General features: G+C 31.9%; 1 protein-coding gene across 1 annotated transcript; it reads right to left on the bottom strand.

Annotated features, from left to right (window-relative positions):
* Nucleotides 1-5,933, bottom strand: LOC134245848 (uncharacterized). Its single transcript, XM_062728098.1, has 5 exons — nucleotides 5,312-5,933; nucleotides 5,148-5,210; nucleotides 4,061-4,105; nucleotides 398-3,412; nucleotides 1-311 (listed from the first exon to the last, which is right to left on the bottom strand). The coding sequence occupies exons 1-5, from the start codon at nucleotides 5,931-5,933 to the stop codon at nucleotides 1-3; spliced, it is 4,056 nt and encodes a 1,351-aa protein (XP_062584082.1).
* Between the last annotated feature and the right edge of the window lie 15,559 nt (nucleotides 5,934-21,492).

Genomic DNA, 21,492 nt, shown 5'->3' with positions numbered 1-21,492 from the left:
TTACACAGAGTATCTTCTCACATGTTGTTTCAACTCACTTAGTACTCTCTTGTACTCGAGCCCCTGCTCTTTACCAACGAGTCTGCGTGTTCTTTCTAGAACTGAAACACCCTCTCTATCTAACACAGAATCATTCTCTGTATACTTTACCCTCAAATTGACATCTGCCCCCGCTTTTAGCAGAATGGTTACCTTCTCTACTTTGTTTTCAATACTTTTTTCATCAATCATAACAAACAACAAGGGTTTCACGTCATGCCCATACCTAGAATCGATGTGCTCTACACGTATCATCTGATTGGCACCAAGACCTAAAACTAACAGATGTTTTATTACGTCAATTCGCATTTTTCGACAGTCCGAAAAAAATCTCCTAATTCATTTATATGCCACACACGGTTCTGTGTCATCGCCACATCATCCTTACTATCAGTAAAAACATCACATCCTCTTATATTCACCAAACATTTACACAAATGTAACTTCAGTTTTTTCATCTGAATTTTATTACCAGTTCGTAATAATTGCTTTACAATTTCAATTTTGTTTTGAATTAATGCGATGCACATGGCTGATAAGCCTTCTTTTTCACTGATTGTTGGGTCTGCACCGTGATTATACAAAAATTCTACAGCAGGATTGAGATTTTGAGTTTTATTATAAATCAGTATGTAAAGTGGGGTCCTTCCATCTGGTTCCTGCATATTGACCTCAGCCCTTGCTTGTAAAAGCTCCTCCACGATATCCATATTACCACGATCACATGCTGCTATTAGTGGCGATTCATATATACATTGTTGATTAACATCAGCCCCTTCCTCAATCAGCTCCTTTACGAGGTTTATATTGCCAGCATCACATGCAATTCTAAGTGGTGTATCGTCCCTACTTTGTAAATTGACATCAGCTCCCAAGTCTAAAAGCTCCTTTATAAGACTCAAATGACCACCTTTACAGGCTGCTGTCAGGGCTGTTTCATCCCGACCTCTTATATTGACTTTAACCTTCGTCTTAAGCAGTTCGTTTGCAATATTCATATGTCCAGTTGTAATTGCCTCTATCAAAGGTGTATTACCCTCTCCTGCTAAACTGCCGTATGTTCCCGCCTGTTGCATATCTACATATATTCTGAAATGTCTAGCCTTTAAAGATTCTATTTTATAGCTAATCCGACTTTGTAAATTGACATCTGCACCATTCTCTATTAGCTCTTTCACTATACATAAATGCCCGCTTTTACATGCTGCTGTCAGTGGTGTATGACATTCTCCTTTTCGATTGACATCAGCACCGGCTTTTATAAGCTCTTTCACTATATTTATATCCCCCTTATTACAAGCTGCTATCAGAGGTGTATTTGAAACACTAAGTGGATCTACATTAGCCTTTGCCATTAACAACATCTTTACTATATCAATATACCCCCCATTACATGCTTCCGCCAGTGGTGTATCATTTCTACAATATAGATTCACATCGGCCTCTGCTTCTAGCAATTTCCTTACTACACTTACATGTCCCTCGGAACATGCTACTGTCAGTGGTGTTTCATCATTACTTTGAAGATTGACATCAGCCCCTGATTTTATCAGTTCGTTTACTATACTCAAATGCCCAAGCTGGCATGCTGCTACAAGTGGCGTGTCATAAAATTCGAATGCCCTGTTTATTAAAACTGTATTCATATATTTCTTAACAACTTTGAATGTCTCTAAGTCACCACTGTAACAACTTAGAAGAAATAAGCGGTCTTTCTCAGAGGGAATGCTGTCCTGTTTGTATGTTGCATGATTTTTATCAACATTCTTATTCCCCTTTTCTGTTTCATGGCTTGTCTTGGGGGGAAAAGAACTCCAAAAGAGTTCAGAGTGCGTTTCATTATGTGCTTCAGTTTGCTTTATAATGTATTTTAGAATTCGGTCATGCCCATAATAAATCACCCAACTGATAACTCTCACACTGTATGTTCCATTTGTTCGTCCTTTATTCACAAGAACATCCTGTCTGTGCTGTTCCTTGCTCCATTCAGTCCTCGCCCACATGTTGTCCCTCAAACGTTTCCTGTGACTTTTTATTTTGCAGATATCTTTCTGCTCTGACAGAAATAAGGACTTAAGCGCTTTGTATGACTTTTTCATTAATATCTCAATGAAAGTCTGGCACACCTTGGACTGTTTTAAAACATCATTCATAAACACATCATATAATTCCATCTTTTCTATGTCTGTATACAAACGATCTGCTAAATTTGAATACTGATCTTCTCTTAACAATATACAGAGATCAAATGATTCCCTTATAAATCCGCTTTCACTACTAATTGTTTCAACTATGTTCAATTCGTTCAATTCATCATCGACGTTCACACTTTCTTTCACTTCTTCATAGTCATTCTCAAACTCGTTTTTGCTAACTTGCACTTTTACGTTGTTAGCAATATAACTACTGCTGCTATATTGCAAAATGAGACTGGGAAACAGACAACCAAAATGATAGGCAACAATTTCAAAAAGGGAATCATGAGTTAATGTATACTCACAAGAGAGGGATTTTGTGTAGGTCCCTTCCATTACTGACAACGCTTTTAGAAATTTAAATGTATCTGTGTTATTCTCAACTTCACAGTTTTCAAGTACTTTTGCTTTCATTTCACAGAAAGCACTGTTCCCTGTGTCTTTTAATATTTCGAAAGACAGTTTTTCATTAAACATACACAAAACCAATGTAGCATACAGTAAATTATTTTCCTGTTGCATTCTGTCAATCTCCCCTAAAATACATTGAACTGGACAGGTAAAGAATCTTTCAGCATCTTTTCTAAATGTCTCCTCCTTTGAGTAAAGCTTACACAAAAGAGGAAACATATTTGATGTTTCTTTCAGCAATGTAGGAGACAACAAATCTCTATCAAGACCATGTTTCTGAAGAATCGCTTTTTTGTCATCCTCATTCAAAGCATTTTCTGAACTGTCCATCTTAACAACGTTTTTGTCGTTTACAAAAAATGATTTGTAACATTCTTTAAACACTATTGCCCTACATGACATCAAAACTTTTGTATTTCTATGGGCAGGATCTAAAATTCGTTTTTCATAATCTATAAGTGTGTCTAACTTTTGTTTTTGAAGACCTAACACACCTACCACATCATCAATGACAAACACCTGTGGATTTCGCGAATCACAATAATCTTCAATCTTCTTGATATCCAGTATTGGTACAACCTCGGATCCTTCTTTCTGGAGTATAAGAGCAATGTGATGAATCGTTGCTGATTTTCCAGATCCTGGGACTCCAACAAATGTCATATACGGTTTATTTCGTACTTTCTGTAGCATTGCATCGAAGTTGTGAGTTTCACTGTAGAGACAATCTTCTTCTTTCCACTGCATAGATTCTTTGTCGTGAAGATCTTGACAAAAAGAATAAATTTATTATATTTTTTTGTCTTTTTGAGCTTCTTAAATGATATTGATATTTTTTTTTACAAACTTCATCTAAACGTGATGTTAATTTTGTATTAAAATCAATTTTTTGGCAAAGGTGTACTCTTGCATAAAAAGCTGCGCAATTCATGCGCACTCAAATTAGACTCGGCTTCGTTAAACTTTACGACCGATGACGTCATAAGTGAACAACAAATAACTTTGGAATTGATCATGTGTAAAGTTAGACTAAGACGACATGTACAAAGACACATAAAAAGGGGTTTAGAAACAAATATTGTGAATATTATGTGAAATTCATACGGAGTTTAGGTTTATTTAATAGGTATGGTAATTTATTAACATACTATTTTCTTTCGAAAACAGTCAGCATTTTACGTATCGCGTATATTTGTCCTTCCTCTTGCTGTCTTTTTTCCATAAAGACAATTCCTAAGCTTCTTGCACCTACCTCTAAAAATATTGCATTATTATATGGGTGAATGTTTTGAAAATAAAACGTTCAATTCGGTTAATAAAATTAGATTTCCCTCGTGCGAAACCATAAGGAAATATATATTTTCATGTCTGAAAAAATGTTGATTTATATGTATTCTGATTAGATTTATACATACCTTTGACATTGGGAGGGATTACAGACTTTGGGGTCTTTATATCATCTAAACAGCAAGAAATAGAAAAGTAAAGAAAACTAAGAGTAATCAATCTCAAACGTTTATGAAGGAAATAGTATATGCATATATTATAAAATATGTAAATGTTTAACACAGACCCCTGGAAATAACAGGTGTCTAGGATGAATAAACATCCCTTGTAAGTAATTGTTGAAAATGCATAAATAGGCGTTACATCTCTAAAAAAATTATACAAAGATAAAAGTTGACAAATAAAAGAATAATCAAGCCAGTCAGAAAGGCAACTTGTGATTCATTGATTGTGATTGATTATAAACTTAATTTCTTCTACATGTTTTGAGTGAGAAAGAAAGGGTAAACGATCTACATTCATCAAATAAAATTCATTAATCACAGTTGGATTGATTGATTGACTGTCTCTTATTTGACGTCATTCTCGAGAATTTTTCACTCACGTGGAAACAAAAAGCACAGTTAGCTAAAAAATAATATAAGAGTAATTAAATATCCATATTCTATGTTCTCAGAGCACAGTGTATAAAAACCATGAAAGTGCTGCATATCTTGTATAGCTTTAACAAGGGGATATCAAATAAAAATGGAATCTTCGGATTCAAAAAACAATAATAATAAATTGAAAAAAATAATTTCACGAATCTATTTAAGTAAAATTTTAATGTCTTATCAATTATATCAAATAAATTTGCAATACGAAATGATAAAATTTTGTGTATTCTTTCTATACAGCCGAGTATTTTTAAATATGCTCACAGATTTCACTCTTGAGACAAGCGTCTCAAAATGTTATTAAATATTCCAAAAATACTGTTAAAGAATCTGAATGTCAGATTTATAAAGATTAGGTCGTAAATTGATTTTTAGTCTTATAAGCAGTAATGCAGATATCAGTAAATCTGAAAGAGGTAAGACAAAGTGATGAAATGAAAGGGATAGTTTTAAATAATGCCCATATTAACTCTTTGTATAAATTTCTCTCTGCAATTTAAATTTACCTATAAAAGCACTGCAAATACAAATATTTCTATTTACATTTAAAACCACTTACAGACAATTTTTAGCATTTTGTTTTGATTCTCAGTTCTCTCTCTTTCACTCTCCTCTAGTTTACCTGAAAATTAGAACAGTTTTCTTGTAAATTAAGGATACCAGATTTTCTCAATATTCAGGTCAACATTAAAGTTTTATTTAAAATTGACTCATCAAATTTACATTTCAATCTGTTAAGTAGCTCTCTTGTTGCTGAATCTTCCTCAGACTGTTTTCTCAGTTCTTCTATGAAATGACGGTCTCGGACAGGGTCCATTGTCTCATGTCTCAAAAAGTCTACCTCTTTTTCATACTTATTTAAATTGCTTAGACAGGAATCAAGGTCCACAACTGCTGATCTGACAGTGGACCAGATGTTGTTGAAATCAGCATTAGAGAGTTCAGGACCAGACGAATGCACACACTGATTTCTGGCAATACGAATCCTCTCAATATTGGCAGAGAGAGATTTGTCTGTAAGATCTGGACTATTTCCCCAACCTTTGCTGTGTGGTGGTATACCACAGATGTTTCTAAGCAGAATGTACAATAAAGAAATATCAAAATCACAATAGGTTCCAGTATAGCTACTACCTCTGGGTAAAATAAGGTTCATTTGTGGTGTTGTCAGACGAGGAAGATAGCTTATCTTCTGTTTTATGACGTGTGGGAATGTTGACGGTGGTACATGGTGAAGTAAAACATCCCTCAGTTGATCTGTACATGGACCCAGGAGAAGTCGACAGGCTCTACAGGCATTTGTTGTCTCCTCTGTAGACGAGTAAGCGGGGCCTGCCATAGCCATTTTCAATACACCTCTGGAATATGACATCAAATTTAATTAAACATTTAAATAATAAAATAATATACAAAGCACGTATATTTAAGCAATACAAGGATTTAGTGTATAATAGATTTCCTTATGACATTGTTTGTAATAGTGTAGAAAAAATGTTACTTTCCATTCCATTCTTTTTTCCTTGACATTTAAGAAGCCAAATGACATTTCAGGCGGAGCATCAAAATTTTTCATTTAACTTTGAGGTATTTAATACTAAAACGGTTTGTTATTTAATTGTATTTTAGAGGAAATCGTATTTCATTCAACGACTGGTAGTCCAAATTGGAACATAGAGATCCTTTGCTCAGCAGGAAATAACTTCAAAATCATGACTGTGAGTTTTGAATTGTTTATATATATATATATATATATTTCTTAAAACTGGGCATGAATTACCATGAAACTTCTTCTTTATTTCCAATCTTCTTAAAAGTTCTTACAAAGATACAAAGTTAACTACATTCTTTTTTACCATTTTTTTCTTTACTCTTCGGCAGAATGTCTACTGAAGATACTTTAAGGGAGTACTGTACACCGATATTTTCAATGGTTTCTTGGAATAACATGTAAATGTGGATGGCTACTTAAAATTTCCAAGGAACTTGTGAAAAAAATCTAATAACACAACAATAATAAAATCAATTAAATCAAGATAACTTTTTTTACTCTGTATGCAAGCATTCCCTACAGAAAATCAAAGTCCGTGCATTGATATTTGCTTTTCTTGTCGTGTGTCATTTGCAATTTAAAATGCTAAAAAACATTCTGATTATACACAGAAGTACTCGAAAGTTGATATGAAAAAGACCCATGAGTTCGCAGCATTGTTAGTGCTTGAATAAGTGGGCGGGGCCTAATTTTTACGGGAAATGTTTACTGTGACGTCACAAAAAAGTAAGTACAATTCGGAATTCCTGATAATACAAGAGATTCATATAGTTTGTAATTTTAACTTGTATTTGCATAATATACAACATCCAAACTTCTCAATGCATTAAAAACAATTGCTTGTTAAATTCCAGACAACAGTTTATAAACAAAACACTGATCGCAGCAAACTAGTCAACATGACGTCATTTTGGTAAAATGACGTATTTAATGTACTGTGAAAAGCATATCAAGTCTATTTTCTACAATGTAAAATGCATTATATTAATAAACAGAAAATTATTTACATATTTTAGATAGGCTATTAATATCAATGTTAAACCTTTGTTTAGTGCGATAATTCTATGGTTAGCAAGAGACTGTATGTAATTAATTTTGCCGTGTTTATGTGTACAGGTTTGACATGTTAGCCATCGAGGTGGCTTATCACATCGGCTTTTTGCAAGGGCATACACTTAAAAGATATTAGCGATTTTTTTTATACAGAAATGATGGTTTCCTTAATATGAAAAGTGCTGCTGCTTTCTTGAAATCGAGAGCGTGACTTAATAGGGACATAAAATACTTGGTAAAGGTCATACATATTTCGAGATGGGTATATTTACTTGAAGTTTTAAATAATGAAATGTGAATTCTGTATGAGGCAGCAGCACTTTCCAGAAAGTACAAAGTATGCAGAAACAAATGTTACTTAAATTTTTAATTTCAGGTAGGGTATGCCCTTGCGATATTGAAAGTTTATGACCCCCATTCAGTACACATACTATGCATTTATCATGAGACCAAACTTTGTTTAGTTCAGAGTGGGGTATACTATGTTATTTCAATAAGTACTTCAGTTATGTATTAATAAAAGGGCCTTATAATAATAAATTCAGTTTTAAAAAGTTCCAATTTTTTGCACGTCTGTATTCAATTGATTTCTTTATAGTAGGCCTTAATAGTGCTGCGTTTCTGGTTGACAATAACTATCTGGTTTTTGAAGACCAGGTCGACATCAATATGTCGGAATTTCCTAGGGCATCAAAATAACCCTGTTATTGAAGATATTTGGGATAACGATAGTAAAACTTTTAAAACTCTTAAGAGTTGGATTTTTGAATACAGTAAATAAAAGCCGCTGTACCTAAAACATATCTTGACATTTTTGAAGGGAGAAATACTTTTAATAGAATAAGTAATGAAATAAATAATTATTTTGTGTTGTATGAATTTTTTTTATTTGTAAGAGAAACAAACAAGCTCATAAGTTTTGAAGATATAAAACTCAAAGATATTCAACGAGTATTAAACAAAAATATCACTCCAAATTCTCAAGAAAAATGGGAGAAATTGATGCAAATTGAAATTACATGGAAAAGACTTTGGGGCTCAATTTATCAAACTAGGAAAACTGAAATAAAAACAAAAGATTCAAGAATTTCAATGGAAATGTTTGCATAACATCTTATACACTGAAGAAAAATTAAGTAAAATGGGTTCATCAAATAGAAAATGCTTTTTCCGTAAACCAAATATTGAAAAACATCTATTTTATGAATGTAAACATGTCAAACCACTTTTAGAAGTGGTACGAAATATAATGTTAAAAATTCCTGTAGTGAATCCAATCAAAGTTGATGTATGTATTGTTTTATTGGGATTCGCTGAAGAACCCATAAATGTTCGAATTTGTATTAACACCTTGATTTATATATACAAGTGGTCAATATGGAAAACAACAAACAGCATTAAGTATGAAAATAGAAATATTACTACTTCAATATTCTTGAATGAATTCAATAAACAAATGAAATTAAATCTTCAACTCTTATGAAATGATAAGAGCAACTTCAACAGAAATTTAAAATTAACATTAGATATGCTTACATACTTCAATTAACTGTTACCTGTTTTCCTCACTACAGATTTAAATAAAAATACAATGATCTTTTCACAGTTATATATGTACATTCTATTGTCACACTCTCACCAAAACTGATTCCAGATTTATATACACATATATTTATTTGATTGATATGTAATAGATGTAAAATTATTTTGTAAGTAAGATTTTGTATTTAAACAAGAAAGCACCCTGTGTGGTGCTGTAGGGACTACTATTGTCTATTTATATTGTTACAGAGGGAGCTTAGCAAGGGCCCCTTCCCTGGCAGCTGCCCTACATATCAACTCTTCATTGCTATAAGTCTGAGAAATAAATGTTAAAAAAAATCACAATGTTATCTACAAGACGTTTTGCACTCATTTGTAGATGGACCTCATTTACAATATAGCTATGACCTCAGAAGAAATTAGTCTTTTTCTAAATACAACAATATGCAATAATTTGATATTTAAAACTGTAGAAGAAAATAAAACTGCATTTCTTATATAGCTATATATTCCTATTAAAGCTGAGAAAGAAAAATATTTTATTTGATTTTGTCATATTTTATTAGGACATCTCGGTATTCAATTTGTCACTGACTTTTTGTTCTAGAAGATGTTTTTAAGAAGCCTTTCAAATAGTTTTAGATAAAAAAAATATTTAAATTAAAAAAATATTAATGCAAATTAATCAAGCCCCCCTTTCAATTAAATATTGGAGTTGGGGATGGTAACATTTATTGCCCCCTCACTTCCCCCCCCCCCCCTTCAAAAAAATAATTTAGATAATAATGTTTTACTGTCATACATCAATGTATACTTAAGATACAGTACCGACCAGACCCAACCTGACACAAAGCAGTCCCGGAGCAGTCCAAGAGCAGTCCCACAGCAGCCCCAGAGCGGTCCCAGAAGGCAGTCCCAGCGGTCCCAGAAAGCAGTCCCAGCAGTCCCAGAAAGCAGTCCCAGCAGTCCCAGAGGGCGGGGTTTATTAATTTAATGGGCGGAGCTAACTCAGAAATGAGATTTCCAAAAAAAAAAATGGAACTATAAACGGCTAAAGAAATTGTTTCTGTGTAGTATGCCTGGAATCCTCACATGTATGCAAAGGTCATTTATGAACAGTACGCGCATAGAAACAAATTGAAATAATACTAATTGAAGGAAGAAGGCTTTAGCACGTACATGTATAAAATTATACTGAACATGAACATTACACCAGAGCAGTCCCAAATTGAAATTAATTAAAATTAAAATTTATTATTTATTGATTTAATTAATCATAATTTTCTGGTATATTAATAGTTCGATTTCTTTGTTTTCTGTGATTGATACTGTTTCCAATATTTATTTTTTATACAGAAAATTAAACGTGAATTAATTATTTTCCACCAGAATTAGCTTTAAATAGATCTTATCGTTATATGGCCAATTTCCATACTATCGGGATACTCTAATAAATTTTCTTAAGTATTGAGGCTTTTAAAAAATTCTTTGTTAATTTTGCCAAGTATTATTTTTCAGTCATGATTATTTTTACTGACATGTCAATTTAATTATTTGAAATTTCTCTATCTCTATTACACTGTGCTTTAAGTTTTAAGTGCTTTTTTGTAAATGTTAGAGTGTACATCTGTAAATCACGAGAATGGAACCCTCAGATTATGTTCAAAATTAGTTAATCCTGAAAGAAATTCATACACATTCCATTTATCAATTTTATTTTTGCTTTACATAGATTGAAATTAAGGTCAATGTCGACCAGCATGTTCAATGATGTGAAACGCTGATATGTATACACAAATAACATGCATTGATTTTCTGCCCGAAGGCGATTGAAACCGCGAGTGTTGATACCATTTTATACACATTAATCGGCCAGGTGATACCATTTTATACACATTAATCGGCCAGGTAAACAGAAGCAAAACAAAAAGGAAGTAAATCACAAATCCCGATATTTTCAACTGTTTAATTTTAAAATTAATGTACTCTTTTAATAACTTGTTTATAAATTAAAAACTATCGGTAATTCATTAATAATTTCCTTAGTGATTATCCGCATTGATTATGTGACGGAAGAATGGTAGCATTAATTTATTAATTTTATTTCATGGTCATTTAATAAAGTGTGAGGTTTTCTATTTGAGGGTTAAAACATGTTCCTTTTTCAATTAGAAATCTTATATCCAACTGTAATAATTATTTTTAAATAGTACCAATGCAAATTTTCAGTATCTAATTTTATAATAAATTTACATTAAAAGGCTTACATGTTGATATTTTTTCTCAGAAACCTTATCTTATATTTAGGGGGAAAAAATTAATCTTCTCCTGACTTCCTTATTTTACAACTTTATTTTTAAAAAAGTTATTCTAAACATTTGTGTAAATATACAGTCTAAGTAAATATTAATTAACTATAATAATCTCTACTTATTAAAAGATTATTAGAAATCCTTGCTTTTTAAACAGTTTAAACTCATCGCTGCTGCAAGAACTGTAAATAAAACCACAGGGGGCCTGCAAATTCAGAATACACAAGGGGGACGGAGCTATCATGTCACTCAGAACCTTTTTTCACACATGACTGAACAAAGCAGTCCCAGAAAGCAGTCCCAGGGACAGCTGGGACTGCTGGGTCTCCCTTTTAGAGCAGTCCTAGAGCAGTCCTACAGCGGTCCCAGAGCAGTCCCACAGTAGTCCCAGAGCGGTCCCAAAGCAGTCCCGGGGACTGCTTTCTGGGACTGCTTGGGTGTCAGGTTGGGCCTGGTCGGTACTGTAGTATTACACTCACTTTAAGTCAAAATGAGGTTTTCTGTTTATTGAATTTCAAAAGCTTATATGGAGTTCACCCCCAGAGGCATAGCCCCTACGGACAGCGTTTTGGCCCTTATAAGAGCGGTTGTGGTCCGTATTATATGTTTTCTATCTAATTGCACTTTCCCTAATACTTATCTTTACCTCTGTGCCTAACTGAGGAAGAACAAAATCACAAAATCTTTAAATTACATATTGAATTTTGATTGTCAGTTGAATGTGTATGATTGACAATTATCTCTTCAACAGTTTCTTTGTACTTGAGCTAAAATGTAAAATGATGGTAGGAAAAATGGAAAATGAAACACATGACAAATACTTTATTCCCCTAGCATATTGTTTTGTCAAAATTTGTGGGACATGCTTTATTCCTTTAGGGGGAAGTATACTACGGAAGAGATGTCAAAATTCATTTTTTCAACAAGAATGTTTTAAAATACACCTGTATGACAGAGTTTTACACTATACATATGCTACTGTAACAAATAGGAATGGATTTTCTTTATCAAACGAATTGCAACCAACCATTAAACAAGAAGTATGTGATCCAATGGTCACTAGTAATACTCCCGCGTTCATATGAGTATAGACTATCATGTTGTTATACACAAGTTCAAATTACACACAGACATACAGATAAAGAGGGAGTCAACATCGAATTTGAACAAAACATTGGTTGCAGTGCTATGGGTTTTGTAAACTGATACATCAATAATTATTTGGATTATTCCTGAATTATTTGGTTACCGTAGCAACTGTTTTATTATGAATTTCTATTTTCATGTTAGTGAAATGAAAGGATTAATGTAAATTAGATTGAAGAAGACATTTAATAGTGCATTAAGTTTATGTTGGTTAATTTTTTCCGGAGTACTTCTCAATGCGATAATTCTGAAAAAAGTACCACGTAGTAAATCCTACATATACAATCAATTACTAGACATTTCTTAAATTTCTCTTTTATTTTTGATTTTAATTTCACATTTTTACTTAATTTTTTCATATTTTAATTCTTAATGTCAGTATCACAGAAATTGTGATAGCAACCATTATTGGGAAGTATTCAAAAACTATTTGGCTACCATAGCAACGTGATTTTAGACATTTGAATTTTTATTCAGTTTCTTTTTAAATGTTCATTAGTGAAATAACCAAAAAAAAAAAGATCTACCGTTATCTATTTAATTGAAGAAATTAAATAATGTTCTGAGGCCACAGATTCTGCATAATGATAACGTCAATAATTATACTGATTTTTCCCGACTTTTTGGTTGCTATAGTAACACATTATTTTTTTAAATTATGCACTTACATTTCTTTATCATAATATATTAAAATGACGACGTTAATTAGTGTGATTTGTTTTTATTTTTATTTTTTAAAAGCTATAATGTACAAAAAGGAGCCAAATGTTGAATCTACAAAATAATCCAAATTTTCCATAGCAACCATTTTTGTTTTCATTTTATTTTATTTTAGGAAATAATACCTCTCTAGAAATTTTATATTTTCTTGAGTAAGGAATTAACTTTTCTGTTATTGTAGTTGGGTTTTTTTTTTTATGAATTGCACGCTTTTTTCTCGCTACTATGCTTCGAAAATGCCAAAATAATGATATTTTTTCAAATTTGTAAAAATTTGGAAAAAAAAAATCACACTTTGAACTGAAATACAGCTCGTTCATGACCTAATTCTGAATAATTTCAACATTGTGGTAGTTACAGTACCGATCAGACACAACCTAACACCAGAACGAACCCGGAGCGGACCGCTCCGGGTTCGCTCGGGGTCAGCTCTGGGTCCGCTAGAGCGAATCCGGTGTTCGCTACCTGGAACCGCTTTACACACTGATGCGTGAAGCGGACCTAGCTTTAATCTTTTATCCTAGTAAGCCCCGCCCCTTGTGTATTCCACTACAGTAAAAGTATTGTGGATCGATCATTGTTGTTTATGCGGCGATGCGGACATGTGCACTGTACATGTAAATAGTGATATACATGTAATAGAGGACATTGAAAAATTTTCAAAAATTCAACTGTACATTCGACGTAGATTTACATGTATAATTGATTCCATGATTTCTCGATCTCGAGAAGTTCAAACTTATTTAACAGCTGGTTATAAGGCATTTCTTTTTTTTTTTAAATTATAGCGAGAAAACAAAAAAGAGGAAGAAAACATTGTTGAATTGATTTTCAGCGTATCGAATGGTGTACAAGTGAAACTGACGAAAGAAATCTAAACAAAATACCTTTTAAATTCATGCTTTATATAGTTTCAAATACATTTGTTATTCCTTAAGTTTTGCTATATCGTAGTTTAAATGTTTGCTAAACACGTGAATTATGATATCGCATCAATAAATTACATGTGACCTTTTGTACATCTGATATATTTAGATTACATTTATAGTAGTTCCACATTAAAAGTTCGTTTAAAATATTTACCAGACATTTTCTAAAAAAAAATAAATACGCTGTATATTACATCTTTTTCACACTCAGAATTTTGGAGCAAGTATGATTTTTATCGGAATTAAAAAAAAAGGCAAATAATAATTGTTCTCCTGTCCCGATAATTTTTCAAAATTCACATCAAAATTATTGATCTTCTTAATCTTTTTGGGCATAAAAAAAGACATGTACATGGATATGTACATCTTCCTTCTGGATGCACAGATTGAAGTCATTCAGCCCTAATGGTATTAACAAACTGAATGACTTCACCAGAGTAAACATAAATTAGACCCAATTCCTGATGATACTAAACAAGATTATTTTCCCAATTTAGTGTAACTCTACTCAGTTTGCGTTACCAACTCTCGAACAACCCACATAACTATGTATTGCTTACGCCTTTATTAATTATATTTTCCGATAATTAGTCCTAAAACATTTCAAAATTTATAATAGATAATAATTCAAATGTTAAAATATCCCTTCTATATTATTTTTCTTTGATTATTCTTCATCAAGTATAGTTACACCATTTTGAGGGAATGAAACAATGTACGATTTACTGATTTTCGTATTTAATTAGCATAATTAATTCGTTCGATTATGTAAATCGCGGATTTCTCTCTCTCTCTCTCTCTCTCTCTCTCTCTCTCTCTCTCTCTCTCTCTCTCTCTCTCTCGTCTTGATGTTTCCTCTATCTATTTATATCTAAATATTGGGCACGTTAATATTCCTATTAGTACCTTGAGTTAATAAAATTTTACAATAATTGTCGAAGAGCAACTATTATTTCTTTTCTCCTCTTTTTGTCAGTAAAAATTGCAATATCAATTGATTTCCAGTTTTATGCATTGGCTGATGTATTTACACAATATATCCAATTTATTTACCAAATGGACTTTAAATACTGGTATAAAAAACTAAAGAAAATAAAAATGTAAATATTCATGTATTATTCTACTTGGATAATTAAAACATATAATTAATTAATTGCTTTAATAAAAAAGAAAATAAATATATAAATATAAAATACAACCCGGAGAAATAAAATAAATAAATATTATTAAATATTTTAATTATCATAATAGATTTACACTGCACATTCACACGTTTTGCTTGTATGTACAATGTCTGGATTTATATCAAATTAAATCAACACGTTCAATCTTTTATCCCATTCGACAGATCAATATTTTGATTGGTTGATGCGCTGATTGGTTAATCGCTAATCCTGATTGACAACTCTGTAAAGAAATACCGAACGCGCGTTCGCTCTCTTGGTCCGCTTCGGGTTCGCTCGGGGTCCACTACAGATTCGCTTTGGGTCCGCTCCAGGTTCGCTCGTGGTTAGCCCTAGCGGACCCCCGAGAGAGAGAGAGAGAGAGAGCAAACCCGAAGGGGACCCAGAGAGTGAAACCGGGTCCGCTCCGGGTTCGCTTTCTGTTAGGTTGTGTGCGGTCGGTACTGTACTCCAACAAATATTCTATCAGAGTAGGCAACAATTAAAACTAAAATAATATGTAGAAAATAGATAGAAATTTATTATGAATATGGTATACTTTCAGTAGATTGCTCTGTATTTTTGGTCTTAACATGGTGGTTTTGGTTACTATGGCAATCGAGGCTCAAAATAAAAAAAATGAACCCAAAATGCTCCATGCATGGTGTTTCTAAATAACATGCTAAACAAATCAGCCAAATATGTTGTGTACCATTTCCAACTTTTTTCTTAATACCTTGACTCTTACAAAAAATGACTCTAGTAAGTTTTAGTTGAACTTCTCTTCGTTATTGATTTTTTTTAAATCGTTGCGTTGTATTTGCCAAGGAACAGGGTTGCCTATGCATTGTGAAGAAGAGAATAAAGATATTTTATGGCAGCATACCAGATGTTCAGCAGTGCCTGAATATATAATGTTTAATTCCCTTTGAATATTTCAAAAAGTTTTGCAAGGTATTGATTAAACAAGAACATATGGTAAATGTTCAGGGTACTTTGTGTCAGAAAAATAGGCCCAAATTTCTTAATAACTTAAATGCAAGTATGCATTATTTGTTTGAAGAATATTACGTTTTGTATAATGATATTTGTATTTCTATCCTTGCATAACGAAATCGGTTTTAATTTTTTTTCTTTTGTGTGATACTGAAATAGAGGTTAATTGATAAAAAAGAGTACATGGCTTACAATACTTGTGTTAGAATATGCTTGGTTTTCTTACTCCCGGATCGATGGAACGAGGTCTATATTTTTTGTCCTGTCTGTTTTTTCTCTCTGTCTGTCTGTTGTCAATTTAAACATTTGCCTGTTGTCAATTTTTGATGCATGAAAGATAGAGACATCATATTTGACGTGCATAGTCCCCTTATTAAGTTCTTTCAAATGACTCCAATGTCAACTGTTAACATATAGTTCACAGGTTGACTGTGAACCTTATGCTAAAATATGTCTTTTGAACTTTGTTGCCACCGGGCGCATAGTGTTTCACAAAAACATCTTGTTCATCATGTTTTAACTCAAAACATATGAAACAAAACCTTGTCATTTAATAAAAAAGAAAAAAAAATGTGGGGAGGGGTTTTGTATTTACTTTGGCTCAACACCGTAAAAGTAGACGAAAGTTCAATTCTCCTGAGTAGGAATTTCATCTGATATATTTATTTTGTTAAAAAGACTGAAATAGTGGTAATGTAAGATTGGAAAAGAATTAAATTTATGAATACGTTTTCTACAGAGAGAAAATGACAGCATATCTGTTGCTTCGAAAATCTTTTTTGCCTCGCGTACATACATAAATTTACTCAGAAAATAGCAATTTATGCGCTTTTCTCTATTGCCAATATGATTTACTTATCAAATATAATTCTTCAAACATGTATTTTTCATCCATAACTATAAAGTATATTATTACCGTACAGGATCGTCAACACGCTTTTCATCACTTTCCATCTCCTCGGAACACCTGGTGAATTTTCCCGCAATATAGTCATAATTAGTTATCGTTAGCTGAAGGAAATCCCAAGTGAGTAGTTGACGTCACAATAACTTGGTTTTCGTAAAAAAAATTCTGATTGTTTGCTCGGAGTGTGATGTGTCAAATGATTTCACTAACTTTACGTTAAAAATGAATGTGAATTTAAGAGCGGAGTCGAACTTTAAAGTTTATGTTTATCTTAAAAACGATTTTGCTTGTTTCGGTATGATAAACTATTCATTGCATTAATGTTCGGGACACATGATAATTTATTCCGCTAAGAAAAATCATATTCTCCTCGGGGAAGCCATAGGGGAATATGATTTTTCTTGGCGTAATAAATCTTCATATTTCCTTTACTAGCATGCAATAAATGTACAAAGACCAAAGGGTGTCGTCATTTTCAGTCATCTGGACGCCATGGCTTCTTTAATTATTGTTAAAAACTACAAAATATTTTAGTTCACCTGATTCTTTTTTCGAGATAAAAGTTTATTTTGACATGTCACATGATGTGGGATTCCGGTTAGTTCAGCAAGTATACTTGCATTATTGAAAACAATAATGAAGTTTGCTATACCTATGAAGTTAAAAACTGCTTAAAAATGCCGGTTTTATGGCAATTATTTCGAAGTTTGAATGTGACCACACTCAAGTACCCTTTCCAAACTTTGCATGCATAAAAATAATACATATATGCACCTTTATGCAAAATATCTTAGAGGTACTCGCATGTGGCCGGCACCAATATGAGTTTTACATTTTATGAACGTTGAGCTTTCAGAAATTGAAGCAAGGTCCTCCATTTTAATTGTAATTATAAGTTCATCATATGCGTAAATACCCTAAATTAGTTATAAGTATAGCAGAATTATTCTTGATTATATAATCCCTAATTTGTCGATAATATTGTGATAGAAAGTCTTAAATTGTTTTTTTTTCATGTCTAATTTCATATCAAATTTAAAAGAACGTTCGTTTCATTCATGCTTACGTATCAATGATGGCGTCATAATGTGCAATTCATGACGTCTATTGCATCTGAGCAAAAATTATTTGAAGAAGTTTGTCAAAAAAGATTACAAAAGATGCCTAATCTGAAGTCGATATATAAAATTCACGCAACAATTAGATTAATTCAGTGTGCATTCTAGGATACATAAAAAGTACTGGTAGTAAATAGTTTAGTCTGTTTACACACTCACATTTCAGTTGAAGAAATTACACACTCACGTTTCAATTGAAGAAATATATGGAATTTATGAATATTATGCATTCATGATTTTGATCTCAATACCATATAGTGTTTACACTAATTGTTATTTAATATTATTTTAAAACACTGGGATCTAAAACTCTCTCTCTCTCTCTCTCTCTCTCTCTCTCTCCATAGCTTTCTTCTTCTTTATAATCCTTTTGTGATGTCTTAAAACTTTTTCTTTGGACTTTCTATTTTACAAGATCAGCTTACATATTTGACGATGTCAATTACACATTTGAAAAGAGCTTATTTACAAAGGCAGTTTTATATAAAGTTTTATGCAGAAGGGGGAATGGGAGGGCATACCTTTAAAAAATAATACGACGCAGAAAAACAGAAGAAAGGAAAATATTTGGTAATCTAACTCCGAAATTGAGAAACTCCGGATGATATATCCGAGCACGTATACATCTATAGAAATACATAAGTACCTCTCGTAAAGTACTACTATAGAAACTGATCAAATATATCCGAAATTCTATAACATTTGAATCCATTTTGAGGAAAGTACCGAGATTATCTGATTAAAATAAAAAGATGTCCGACTCAAGATTTGCTGCCTGAATTAATAATTCGTGTGATATAATTATATTTGGGCAAGGGAGTCCAAATTAATTTTTTTTATACGCTAACATCATTGACTATTGTACACAAAAGTTTATGTTAATTTTTATGTGTAACAGCAACATTTAAAGTGTAATAAATCATAAACCGTGATTGTTAAATTCATTTCAAAATTGATCATATTTAGTCTTGAAAGGGAGAGGGGTCATGTCGAAAACTATGAAGTTATGTGTATATTCATTGACTTTTATGTGAAGAATTAAACTTTGATCTCGAAATAAAAACTGAATCAAATAAAAGAAATATATAAATATATATCAATAATATCTAGCGGATTATATGATATAATATAACTAGAAAAAATCGCATTTATAGGGCTACACTATATAAATTAAATCGTATTGCTACCGGGTTTTTTTAAACGTCACGAACTCTTTGAGACATATATTTCATTATCAAAATCCACGAATAAATCGGAGTTCGTCACTAAACACAAAACATACTCACTCAGATAATTCTATTTCTTTATTATAGGCCCAGATTTTTGCGAAGAAAAAACTTTAACAATTGCTTGGCCGGGATTTACTTTGTACTGGGGAAAAAAATTAGTTGAGATTTAACTAATTAAAAACTGCATGTCATGGTTATCTTTGATATAGTCTACTTTTATCCGACAGTAAAAAGTAGCGACATATCTCATTTAACAAAGCGAGTACCAGGTAATTTGGAGACGAAATATTTTTGGTGACGTTTTAATGCATTTTTACCATAAGACCCCACCTTCTTATTGTAGCCCTTACAGTGCTGTATATTTGTATAATTGATAAACATGTGCGACTTTCAAAAGAAAACCTAATAATAATGTAAACTTAACATATGTATACCTTAAATATATTGTCGTAGTGAAACATTTTAAAAATATGTATTATCAATAGAATGCTGTAAAATTACATCTTTGAGGGGTCAAATCATGGTTTTAGTAAAAGATATGGTTGATGGGGATCTGATTTCGTGGTTGAAGAAGAATTGTTCAGTAGTTATATCTGTGAAAAAATGCATTTTGTGATGAACATAAATTTGTGGGTCTCTTCATCCTTTAAAAACCACAACAATTAGTGATTACGTCGACTAGAAACATCCTTGTGAACTTGAGAGAAAAAAGGTACCATATTTTCTTTTGTCCAATTATATCTATTAAAAAGCAAAGTATCCTATAGATATGGTTAATGTCTCCAAGTATTCGATACTTTACAACATGTTGTACGTGCAAAATGTAAAAGGAGGCAAACTATTGACAGACAAAATGATGAAACAATACTAACAAATTTGTCGTTTAAAGTCATCAGTTCACAAGTTCTACATACGATACAACGACTTTTCAGTAAATACAAACTAAAAATACATTGAATACTGATTGACATTTTTGTAACTACCGGCATTAACCAAAAAAGCATTGTTAAGACACTGATATGAAAACTTTTTTTGGCTTTCAAGATCATAACTAGGTAGCATGGAAAGGAGGTTTACAATCAGTATAGCTTTTGACATTATTTTGAAAATGAGACAAAATTGACACCAAATATTTGAATTTAAGTGTCATAAGAACTACCAATTTTAAGAAAATACGTCAAGCAGAACTCAAGAAATTAAAAATAAAAGTGTTGACTTAAGTTTGTTCTCAGTGTGGTCTTCAGACCTTATTTTCATTTCCCATGACTTTTTAATATATTGTAATATTGATGGATATAATAGAGTATCCTTATAACAAAGCAAAATGTATTATGTTCTGTAACACATTTAAAGCGTGTATTACTGAACTTTTATCTGTAATAAAAATGTTTTATTTAGCTTTCTGTTTATGCTTTAGATTACTCAATAGACAAAATCTCAATATGCCTTTCAAAATTTAAAACAAAATGTAAAAATGAAAACAAATCTCAAATCGGGCACTTTTTACTAAATTGATAGACAATTTCTTAATCACCATGTTTATTTAACCAAAATACAATCAACTGCATGTATCTCTAAAAAAAAAAAATTCTGAAAAGAAAGGTTTCTATTAACTAATGATATGTTTTTATTAAATGAATTTTAAATAAATTTCAAATTTTTAAAAACAATTTGAATATGCAACACTCAACTTGTAAAACACTGTGGATTGGGGACATTTTTTGATTTTGAAATAAAGAATTCCAATAAAGAGTTTTTGCTAAAATCTAAATTGCTTTTGATATATTAATAAAGGTTGTTTTCTCTGTGTTCTGAAATATTTAATAACATAAACGATATGTTTACTTCACGTAGAGAATACCGTGAATTGGAGATTTTTTTCTTGTCAAAAAGTTGAAAGTATAAAAAAAAACTAATTGAAACGTACCAACTTTTGGTATCCTTTTTCCTACAGGGAACACAGTTTCAGAGCTTGTTAAAAAGTTGAAAGTATAAAAGAAAACTAATTGAAACCTACCAACTTTTGGTATCCTTTTTCCTACAGGGAACACGTTTAAGCCGTAGAACAGCAATACAAAAGGAATCTACTCCCAAAGGGGTTTTCCGCACAACTTCCTCGATTTGTATTGGCTAGAAATTTAATAGTTGCATATTAAATTCTTATCTGATATAGTGTTTGTCAAAAGACGGAAATTTCTGTTCTCTCTTTTAAATGCAATGCACAACAATAAATAGAAGAC

This window comes from Saccostrea cucullata, unplaced genomic scaffold (genome assembly GCF_032062105.1).
Source record: "Saccostrea cucullata isolate Sc308-1 unplaced genomic scaffold, CSIRO_AGI_Scuc_v1 ctg2076, whole genome shotgun sequence".
Classification (NCBI taxonomy): domain Eukaryota; kingdom Metazoa; phylum Mollusca; class Bivalvia; order Ostreida; family Ostreidae; genus Saccostrea; species Saccostrea cuccullata.
This window is presented reverse-complemented; position numbering and strand designations above follow the sequence as displayed.